This window comes from Myxine glutinosa, chromosome 8, assembly GCF_964187855.1.
Source record: "Myxine glutinosa chromosome 8, kmMyxGlut1.1, whole genome shotgun sequence".
NCBI classification, from domain to species: domain Eukaryota; kingdom Metazoa; phylum Chordata; class Myxini; order Myxiniformes; family Myxinidae; genus Myxine; species Myxine glutinosa.
This window is the reverse complement of record NC_136268.1, coordinates 69,084,643-69,096,940: the sequence shown is the minus strand read 5'-3', so window position 1 is coordinate 69,096,940 and position 12,298 is coordinate 69,084,643. Positions and strand designations below refer to the sequence as shown.

The 12,298-nt window shown below is 45.6% G+C and overlaps 1 protein-coding gene across 1 annotated transcript in view; it reads right to left on the bottom strand.

Moving 5' to 3' along the window:
• Positions 1-4,307, bottom strand: part of LOC137432573 (procollagen galactosyltransferase 1) — a 60,789-nt gene extending 56,482 nt beyond the window's left edge. The window contains exons 1-2 of the mRNA XM_068124615.2: positions 3,975-4,307; positions 738-848 (exon numbers count right to left, since the gene is read on the bottom strand). Coding sequence (XP_067980716.2) covers positions 738-848; positions 3,975-4,210 — 347 coding nt within the window. The 5' untranslated portion in view covers positions 4,211-4,307. The remainder of the gene's footprint in view (positions 1-737; positions 849-3,974) is intronic.
• Between the last annotated feature and the right edge of the window lie 7,991 nt (positions 4,308-12,298).

Sequence of the window (12,298 nt, the reverse complement as noted above, 5' to 3'; positions counted from 1 at the left end):
CTGTCATCCTTCCGAGGTCGGCTAATTGAGTACCAGTTCACTGGTAATTCCCTGGTTGTCGTTAAAGGCGGCAAAAAGGGTTGGTGTCAGGAAGGGCATCTGGCCGTAAAACATTGCTTCAAAAAGGGGACCAAAAAAAACAACAACAACCACGGTTCCCGAAAAAGGCCAACCCCCGCTTTGCGGGGAAAAATGGCCTCTAAAGGTGGTTATATTTTTTTATTTATAATTAATCAATCAATTATTGTGCACCTGTCCCTCCAAATACAGTCTCTATGGTCTATGCACTGCATGGTGGTATTGCCGGGCGCCGGTATTTCCGAGAACGCATCCCCCCTATTATAACACTACGTGCATGGGAATGCAGTGCTTTCAGCAAGTATTCACACCCCTTCACTTTTTCACATTTTGTTGAGTTACAGCCTGAATTTAAAATGGATTAAAATGAGATTTTTTTTGTCACTAATCTGCACGTAATACCACATAATGTCAAAGTGGAATTTATTTTTTTTGAATTTCTTCAAATTCAAATTTTCTTCAAAGTCCCCACCCTTCAAATTTATCTTTATCCGGATATTGAATTGATGTTTTCTTTAAAATAAAAAGAGCTTAAAATGCATAGTTGGGGCAGGAAGTCTCACTTTATTATTCTTTTATTGACTGTTGCAACCCTAATAAAATGAAAAACAATACTCATACATGCAAAGAATGTTCCTGCAGAAAGGGGCCTTCCTTACCTGGGTTCCTCCATGGGTCTCCACTCAATGTAATGGTATCTGTGCTGCACTTTCACCAACCATTCGAGCAACACTGATGATGTGTTGTCCACATTATGGTCTGTAGCCACCCTGCAGACAGTTCAAACACACAAGACAGGCCAAAAAATAACAAACTTCAATTGGCCAGAAAGCGAGCAGTCATGCAATCCATCTCTGCTGCTGATGTCAAATCCTGCTTCATTTCAAACAGTCTGATCTCTGAGTGTCGGTTTGCATTCCATCCCAAACATTCAATGATGCCATGCTTTCCTATGCTCTGGAAGGATCTCTTGATTTATACAGGTGACTCTACATTGCACCCTAACCCACTGAGATGGATAACAGCTGTGTCACTCTCTGCAAATCTGGAATTAATTTGGACTTGTACCTGTTAGCCATGATAGGTAGTAGGCAATCAATGTCACTTCAGCTGTGAGAACGCGGCTACATAAGGCTGCAGTGATAATGGAGATAAAGCGAGGTGCTTACAACGAGAAGTATATATATATATATGAGCTGGTGCAAAGTGAAAATTCCATGCTTTGTGCTGTCTTTAGATGCTAAACGATACATCGTTTTATTGCGTCCAAGAAATTGTAACGATGTAAGGAACTCAAACAGAAATTATGAAGAAAATGATGTGCAAATTGGTTCAACAACATTTAGTGCTGTTCTGCATAAACAAATTGTGAAATAATTAAATAAGAGAACATGGCCATATTTAAGCCATGTTAACCCGGCCTGGAGTGAAAAGTTAACCATGTCTTCCTTCTGTGTAGACATAAGGCTTCAGTGGCGGAGGTGCGCAGGTAGTTAGACCTGCTGGTAGGGCCACACGACCCAGCCCCGAAATTGTGCGAGGGCACAGTATGAAAATTCGAGGTCCTTTAGAAAGAGTGGTTTTCCATAAAAGATAGTTATAAAATAATGTGTTGTGTTGAGCAAGCCACGTGAAACCTGTCAAATAAGCGCAGCCGTTGAGGATTACCAAATTAATACATCCTGTATGTTGCTATTTCATCGAAAAACACATACATTTGCATTTGGGTCCGTTTGTTACTTGGAAAAAATATATATATATATTTTTTGCAAGTATGTTGCTCACTCCGGTTTGTGTGTTTGTTTGTGTGTTTGTCTGTACGCTCACTTATACTTTCCTACAGGGCACAATTTTAAACCGATCTTCACGAAACGTTTACCAAATGGTAGAGTTCGTGGTCCCACAAAATTATATATATATTTTGGGGTCAAAAGGTCAACATAGACCAAAGGTCAACAACCATTTCAAATTTCTAAAATCCTCAAGTTTCATCCAATTGACTTGAAATTTGAATAGGATTTACACATCGGCGAACTGAATTCAACCACCAACTATTTTTTGAGATCAACATCGGCCAAAAGGTCAACATAGGCCAAAGGTCAAACACCTTTTTTCAAATTTCTAAAATCCTCAATTTTCATCCGATTGACTTGAAATTTGAATTGGATTTTCATGTCAGCTAACTGAATTCAACCACCAATTATTTCAGAGGTCAAAAGGATGCTCTACTGACTGCCATTCTGCTTTGTTCTCCTTTGCCAAGTGTCGCTCTATGAGTGATTTTTCATCTGTTTGTTTGTCTGTTTGTCCACACAGAATAAATATGATGTTCTTGGCAACCGTTGGTCCGATTGACAGGAAATTTCCACCATAGGTGCAACTCCACCTGTATAATTTTTTTGATGATAATTATGACATCATAGGTCACATGGTATGGGCGCCATCTTGGAAAAACCGAAAAACTTTGCACCTCTATATCTCCGAAAGCTGCGCATAGAAAAAATTGAGACATGGCTCATTGTAAAGAACTCTCCACGGGGAATAAAATATGTTAATGATGATGTCATAGGAGCCTCCATTATGATGTCATAATTCGACCCCTGCCCACACTCTCCCTTTCACCCCTAAACTATCAATCTATCATACTCCACCCACACCTCTCCTTCTACCATACTCCACCGACATCTCTTCCTCCACCAAGCTCCATACACCCTTCTCCTCCAACATACTCCACACTCACCTCTTCCTCCAACATACTCCACAGTCCACACACCCCTCTCCTCCAACATACTCCACAAACCCCTCTCCCTCCAACATACTCCACACACCCCTCTCCCTCCAACATACTCCACAAACCCCTCTCCCTCCAACATACTCCACACACCCCTCTCCCTCCAACATACTCCACACACCCCTCTCCCTCCAACATACTCCACACACCCCTCTCCCTCCAACATACTCCACACACCCCTCTCCCTAAAACATACTCCACACACCCCTCTCCCTCCAACATACTCCACACACCCCTCTCCCTCCAACATACTCCACACACCCCTCTCCCTCCAACATACTCCACACACCCCTCTCCCTCCAACATACTCCACACACCCCTCTCCCTCCAACATACTCCACAAACCCCTCTCCCTCCAACATACTCCACACACCCCTCTCCCTCCAACATACTCCACACACCCCTCTCCCTCCAACATACTCCACACACCCCTCTCCCTCCAACATACTCCACACACCCCTCTCCCTCCAACATACTCCACACACCCCCTCCCTCCAACATACTCCACACACCCCTCTCCCTCCAACATACTCCACACACCCCTCTCCCTCCAACATACTCCACACACCCCTCTCCCTCCAACATACTCCACACACCCCTCTCCCTCCAACATACTCCACACACCCCTCTCCCTCCAACATACTCCACACACCCCTCTCCCTCCAACATACTCCACACACCCCTCTCCCTCCAACATACTCCACACACACACACCCCTCTCCCTCCAACATACTCCACACACACACCTCTCCCTCCAACATACTCCACACACACACCTCTCCCTCCAACATACTCCACACACACACCTCTCCCTCCAACATACTCCACACACACACCTCTCCCTCCAACATACTCCACACACACACACCTCTCCCTCCAACATACTCCACACACACACACACACCTCTCCCTGCATCATGCTCGACCCACGTCCCTCACCTCTAAATTACTTCACCATCCTCTCCCCTCCCCTCCTCACCCTTTCCATACACCTCCAAATTCTCCCTACATCCTCTAACGCAACGGCTTTAACTATCAATCCACCAGACTCCACCCCACCTTCTAACCCCCACCAAACCCCCTGTAATCCCAACTAGGGCCGCACCATAACGCCATGCGGTTCTTGGGGTATTCCAGCCTTTCAATGGCGCCCAAGAAGAAGGGAAGGGTATGCGCGGTATTTCTGGCGAGCAGAGCCAGCAGGACCGTCGGCTCGGTGAGGCCGGATTCAGGAAGAACGCGCTCCTCGGCGAAGAAAGCATTGGATGTCTGTACAACGAACAAGAATAATACCAGGGTACTCGGTTGACCAGAACACCAAACTTGCCGTAGCACGGCCATTGGTGGGATGTGGGGTGGGGAGGGGATAAGAAAGATGTGAGGGAAGTTTGTGAATGCAGAGACAGGACACGATCGCAAGTAAGAAACGGAACACCAAGGGGGTGGAGCTAGCGATTGGGAGGAGGCGGCGGAAGAGGAAAAAGGGGTGGAGCTAGCGAATGGGAGGAGGCGGCGAAAGAGGAAAAAGGGGTGGAGCTAGCGAATGGGAGGAGGAGGAGGAAGACGATAAAGGGTGGAGCTAGCAACTGGGAGGAGGAGGGGAATGAGGTTAAGGGGTGGAGCTAGCAACTGGGAGGAGGAGGGGAATGAGGATAAGGGTGGAGCTAGCGACTGGGAGGAGGAGGGGAAAAGGATAAAGGGTGGAGCTAGGGCTTGGGAGACGGCAGACGGCTGCGGAAGGGGATGAGGGGTGGAGGTAGCGATTGGGAGGAGGAGGGAGGAAGATTAGCTAAGGAAGAGGCAGAGGATTAAGAGACGAGACAGATCGCAGGAAATTTACCATCAGCACCACCAATAAATAAGGGGAATTTTGCAATGGCTACTACTCACGGAGATTTACAAAAGGTGTTTATCAATACCAGTTTCAGAAAAGATTTTTCGATTGAAAATAAAACGTCCATCATCGAAAAATCAAATGCTCTGATGTCGATCGAAGGCGAACGCAGAACACAGACGGACAAATGTATGTACATGTACATGCCAAAAAACGTTTCTGCATGAGAACAGCGACTTGCAACCCGAAAAACTTGAACTTTTGCGTCAAAACTGCTTCTATTTGGCAAACAAGATTGGATTATGCACGAAAAAGGCTTCTTGTCAAATATGTGTTATTCTGATGTATGCAAGCATAATACACCCTATTTAATGAAGCACGCACGTTTCTGCACCAGAAGGGTGATTTGCAACCCGAAAAATGTGCACTTTTGTGTCAAAACCTCCGATTTGGCAAACAAGATTGGATTTGCATGAAAAGGGTTTCTTGTCAAATATGTGTTCTTTTGATGTATGCAAGCATAATACACCCTATTTAATGAAGCACACACGTTTCTGCACCAGAAGGGTGACTTGCAACCAAAAAAACGTGCACTTTTGTGTCAAAACTGCTTCTATTTGGCAAACAAGCTTGGATTAGCACTAAAAAGGTTTCTTGTCAAATATGTGTTGTTTTGCGGTTTTCAAGCATAACTTTACATGGGGTGTACTTACTTTTTCACGTGACTGTATATATACATAAAAGAAAGTTTTTGTTTGTTTGTTTGTCTGTGCAAGCTAATCTCCTGAACGGTGAAAGACAGGAGGAAACCTCTAATACAAAAAATGTCAGGATGGGCCCCGGGAAGGTTTTAGGCTAGGTGGCGAGACCGGTCGAGGCCGCTGCGGCCGGGCTGGGCCCATTTCGCAATTAAAAGCTGAGCTGAATTATAGTAGTCAATCTTCTACGGCCGCGAGTAAAAGCTGAATTATGGTAGTAAATTCATTCAAAAAGAACCAAAAATGTCGGGACGGGCCCCGGGAAGGTTATAGACTAGGTGGTGAGGCCGGGCGAGGCCGCTGCGGCCGGGCAGGGCCCATTTTGCAATTAAAAGCTGAGCTAAATTAGAGTAGTCAATCTTCTACGGCCGCGGGTAAAAGCTGAATTATAGTAGTAAATGCATTCAAAAAGAACCAAAAATGTCGGGACGCGCCCCGGGAAGGGTATAGGCTAGGCGGTGAGGACGTCAAGGCCCACCTCGGCCGGGATGGGCCCATTTCGCAATTAAAAGCTGAGCTGAATTATCATAGTCAATCATCTACGGCCGCGAGTAAAAGCTGAATTATAGTAGTAAATTCATTCAAAGAGAACTTAAAATGTCGGGAAGGGCCCCGGGAAGGTTATAGGCAAGGTGGCGAGGCTGATCGAGGCCGCTTCGGATGAGCCGGGCCCATTTCACAATTAAAAGCTGAGCTGAATTATTGTAGTCAATCTTCTACGGCCGCGAGTAAAAGCTGAATTATAGTAGTAAATTCATTCAAAAAGAACCCAGGCAACGCCGGGTGCTTTCGGCTCGTATCTAGCTTCTATCTATATATATATATATAAAAGAAAGTTTTTGTTTGTTTGTTTGTCTGCGCAAGTTAATCTCTTGAACGGTGAACGATAGAAAGAAACCTCCAATACAAAAAATGTCGGGACGGGCCCCGGGAAAGTTATAGGCTAGGTGGCGAGGCCAGTCGAGGCCCACCTCGGCCGGGCTGGGTCCATTTCGCATTTAAAAGCTGAGCTGAATTATAGTAGTCAATCATCTACGGCCGCGAGTAAAAGCTGAATTATAGTAGTAAACTCATTCAAAAAGACCTAAAAATGTTGGGACGGGCCCCGGGAAGGTTATAGGCTAGGTGGCAAGGCCGGGCGAGGCCGGCCGAGGCCGCTTCGGTCGAGCTGGGCCCATTTCACAATTAAAAGCTGAGCTGAATTATGGTCGTCAATCCTCTACGGCCGCAAGTAAAAGCTGAATTATAGTAGCAAATTCATTCAAAAAGAACTAAAAATGTTGGGACGGGCCCCAGGAAGGTTATAGGCTAGGTGGCGAGGCCGGTTAAGGCTGCTTCGGTGGGCTGGGCCCATTTCCCAATTAAAAGCTGAGCTGAATTATAGTAGTCAATCTTCTACGGCCGCAAGTAAAAGCTGAATTATAGTAGTAAATTCATTCAAAAAGAACCCGGGCAACACCGGGTGCTTTCGGCTATTATCATATAAAGTTTATATTCCTTTCATTTGCAGGTCAATGATGGAGGACACATTGCACCACCACCTGTTCCCAATCAAGACGTACGTCCACCTCCAACATGTGCAGTATGTCACAGAAATGGTACAGAGCTCTTTGACTTTGTGGAGCATCCAATTCCAGAGAACATCGTTCGACGACAGCACAGGGATATGCGTAACATCTACGCTAACGCTGTTGTCTGCTGGCACTGTCATCAATATATTAATAAGGGCACTGACATCGAGGCAAAAAACGCCTGGCTTTTCACATGGCCAGCTGTTCTGTGGACATATCTGTCGGGAAAGAAACCAGTGGATCCTTCAAAATTCTCTGCACTTCTATCGGACGAGCTACGTGCGATGTGGAAACAAATGCTGCTTGACAACGATGTGGCGCGGCCTGTTAAGCAAGTGTTGGCCAACAGACCCATCTTCACCGATATCATGAAGCAAGTGCATGAATTTGATCACCTGCTGCATGTCGATGGACCACGTCTTCTCCAGATGCAGACTCTGCTCAACAAAACAGCCTTTCCAACGGTAGTGTGCCCCATGGGATGTAACCTGTTCATGGACGACTTGTTCTGGGACCGTGCGGAACTATTGCCTGTGAACCACTACTTGAAGACATTCATCCCATCGTTCAAAGGCTTCAAAGCAAATGACAACTACTTCAAAGGTGCGCGACCCGACTGGCCATACAGGACAAAGGACCTAAAGTGGTATGTTTCACCCGCTCTGATCATGGATACGACACGCGGACTGTGTCTTTTGACATGTTCCAAAAGTGTGCACGCAGGAGGTGATCATCAATACATCCACGAACCGACACATCCAATCCTCGGACACATACCAACACGATTTCCTGACCAGATGGCACCGGTGGTGGTCACACCAAACCTTTTGAGAATTGGACATTCACGGCAATACAATACATCGTATAACATGGTGAAACAACAAGGCGATGGGCGAGGACTGTCAACATTCTCGCTGAGAACGAAATCGCCACAAGGAACAATGAAGAGAGAAGAGGCACAAGCTTGCTCTCTGACACTATACGAACGATCCGATGTCCGATACTTCATGTGTCAATCACAAACATACGGACGCTTGTACGTAAAGAATGTGATGTAGCGATACCCACCGGTGCAGCAGGAACACATTGTACAGCATTAGCGATATCCGGAACGTACATCCATGTCGGTGATACTGTTGGAACCCATCTGTGGATCGGTCCCATCGGCCGATGGGTCTGACCCATCTGTGGATGCACGAGAAATGACAATGCAGACCCATCGGCCGATGGGTCTGCGCCATCTGCGGATGTGTTGTTCACCTTGAAGGAATGTGTATGCATCAATGGTGGATGAGTATGTTTATTTGAATGAGTATGCCACCAAAACTACATTTACCCTCGCCATCACCTTCATCAGCACCTGCCACTCTCTACCCTGCCAACATTCCCCTCCGCCATTATCAGAAGAACACCTAATGTTTTGTATGAATGTTGAGTATGTTATGTAAAGCTTTACTAAAACTGCCATGTATCTGTTAATTACAAAATGTATTGACAAAATGTATAAATAGATGGGTAGAAATAGATAATAAAACATTTAAAAATCATCTCTGTTAAATTCCTACCACATGTAATTCCAATGACTGTGTACCTGATTGAAGAGCACCATTCTGTCAACACATTCCTTCAAGGTGAACAACACATCCGCAGATGGCGCAGACCCATCGGCCGATGGGTCTGCATTGTCATTTCTCGTGCATCCACAGATGGGTCAGACCCATCGGCCGATGGGACCGATCCACAGATGGGTTCCAACAATACTAATGAACTTGCAAAAGCGTTCCACTCACGCCAAACTGTCATCGGGGAGTAGGACAACAACGATGCACAGCAACAATTTTCCGCTGACAACGGCGTCCCAACCAAGTCGGATAGAACCGCTGACTGTCTCATTGTGGTTCACCGCGTACAAGACAAAGGACATCCCACGTTCAAAGTACCGTACATGAAACAGCGAAGGCCTCATTGTAATTACTCAGCTGGACGGGCCCTTGTCTTGTGTGTGCATTGCATTGCCTAGTACACTGTCGGCCACTACACGTCCGAGCGACATTGCAGCTACGAGCGGATCCTATCATCATGACACTACAATCGCTGTGCATTCGGTTGTGCAACTACATGCAACGGAACTTCACAGGTCTATACCCGACTCGAAAGTTGCGGGAAATAGTATGCATCTCTTCAAAATACATACATTCAGCCGCATAATACACTGGTTGAAAGTAACATTACAAACCTACTTCGTCACCATTGCTCGAGGGTTTCCCATCAGCATTTGCATCGAAATGAAGATATTGATGTGTCCACCATCCTATCAGCTACTGACAACGATGTAGTGATACTGACGAGACACGTGTATACAGAGGCTGACAAAACGGGCGCAGCATGCCGCATCCGGGTCGCCGAACTACCATTACAATCTCCGGATACAAAATGGTCGTTGCTTCTGGGCCTTATAGTCAGGTTCACTATGTTTTTTCGTTCAAAATTTTGGTAGATTAGCAAAACTATACATTTTTGGAATATTCAGAGCATGAGGAATCCAAAAATTAATGTTTACATTTGTGTAGACACCTTTGCGAAAATGACACTCAGGACAGTGATGAAGATCTGTAAAAGCATATTCCTGAACGGTATAGACCTCGTAGATCCTGTGTATAGGACTTATAGTTCAATCTGATACTACCTATAACTTCCTATAACAACCTATAACTTCAAAGGACTTGCAATATCATGTATTATGTAATACAGTTATATCACAAATATAAAGACAATGGTTTTCAATTACCTTTGTTTGTTGCTTTTCTATAACCCTGAGCACTATTTTGAGGCCTTTATTGGATTCCTTGACCCAGAAAACATAGGATTAGCATATTTAATTAAGTCTCTAGGTTGACTAGAAGCCGAGATCGCGCAAAATATGTATTTTATGGCGGCCATTTTCAAAATCCAAAATGGCGGCCATGCAGGTGTCTGTGCAAATGCCAACATTGATTTTCAGATTCTCCATGCTCTGATGATTCCAAAAATGTACAGGTTTGCTAATCCCAAAATTTTGAAAGAAATTATATTTGTTAACATAGTGAACCTGACTATCTTCATCACTGTCCCGAGTGTCATTTTCGCAAAGGTGTCTACGCAAATGTAAACATTAATTTTTGGATTCATCATGCCCTGAATATTCCAAAAATGTATAGTTTTGCTAATCTACCAAAATTTTGAACGAAATTATATTTGTTAACATAGTGAACCTGACTATTACTGTGCAGTGTGCATTCTCCTGCTGAAACACCCTACACCGTGGACGTTGCGTTCAGACGGACCAGTAGCCATGGCTGGCAGAAGCAGACGATGGCAGAAACTGAAGCACAAGCACCAGTGGGTAATGCCGGGAAAATGGCTCAGATGATATATGCCAGAAATAACAGTGACAACTCACTAGCTCGGAATGAAGCTATCAATTGGTGCGGTGGACAAACAAAACTGCGTTGTGCGGACCATCCTGACATACTCCTAATCAGAGAGCAAGGAGGAACGGGTTATCGCAGCTGCTACAGAGACTGTCATACTCCTCTGCGTTGGCGCTGTCCTCAGGGATTACCGAACTACCAATGTGACACTGGACTCTGTCTTAAACATGCGAAGCAACTTTTGCGTGATGATGATGAATGTGGTGTGATCCGACAGCGTGACGATGCCAACACCGATTGTAACGTCCCCGATAACGACATCGACATCGATGCTGGTGTCCTAACAAATGACGCTGCTGCTAAGCTCCTCAGAAGAAACGATATGCCCGGTGATATCATTGATCCTGAAGACGAGCCTGAAGATGCTGTAGAAGCAGCCGACATGGCCATGTACGTGATAGATGGAGATGACTTCCCGAGTAATGTGGCAGTGGCACCATTGACCACATCATCTACACTCACACCGCTGTACATGTCAGAAACATCATAAACGACAAAATCAACTCTTGGTCACTTCACCCTGAACGACTACCTGAGAGTGATGACACGAGCAACCTACGCCAGAAAACAGGCTATAGCAACGCAGAAAATCCTTCAAGACATCTGTGCGGTGACACCAGGACACTATCCCACTGCTGTATCCAGAAGGTGTATTATTCCCAACAATTTTCTGCTCATCTGTGGAACATTCGATCATCGGAGCGCTGCCATCTGCACTATATACAAAACTTGAGAAACATCATGGAGGACAAATGGCCACATTGCAAGATCACATGCACGTTCGTTTACGCAACACTCTCTGCTTGCATCGCACAACTGCGAATACTTGCAATGGACTTTTGATGTTTTGCTGAACCATCAACTCAACTACAACTCTGCTGCCATTGCTGTGAAAAAGGCCTGGAACACCTACGTCCTCCAAACATCGGTCTCAGCACCAATCCGGAAAGCTCCATCAAATTCAATGAACTCGACTCCAGACAACAAGTCAACCGGCTTGCTGCATTGATGAAAGACATGGGCGGATTTGATTACTTCATTACCGCGACCTGCAATGACAGCAAAACGTTTGGAGTAGTGCTCATCACACGAGCGATCGAAAACCCACAACACCCGGACGTCGAGCACATCCATCAGTCGTACTGCCTCATCATGTGCAGAGCATGGGAGAGAACCAGCCGCTACTTTCTACATTGGCTGCAGCACAGACCAGAACAACCGTGTGAAGAGGTGCAGACGCTGTGGATGCGCTACGAGTTTCAGTCCACTGGCAGTCCTGGTAATCGGCCCCATATCCATGGCTTTCTAAAAGTGAAGAATGAGGATGAAAAGACAAAACTCCGCTGGATACGATGTCAGATCTCGAATATCTTTGCCACAGATGTTCGTTTGAACATTGACAGTTTACTGGAAGATGGCTTTATCAAAAACTTTCAGGAATACTGCCACATGTACGCTCTGTGCAACAAAGTCCAGGTGCACGACTGCAACCATGCCCGTTTCAGGTGTCAGAAGCAAATGGCCGATGGTACCTGGAGGTGTCGTGCACAACAACACCCACCTGCATTCCAGTACAACTTCGATGAACGACCAAACCTGTATGATCGAGATGTCCTGAAATTATTGGAAGAGCTCGGACTGGCAAAACTAGATGTTTTCGGGAACTTGAAAGAAACCAGAATGCTGACTGGAGGAAAATACACATACCCGGTTCAACCCAAGAAAACGTTCGTCCCCACAATACCACGATTCTGGCTCGCCATGCAATCCTGCACTAATGTTCAGCTGTGTGACAC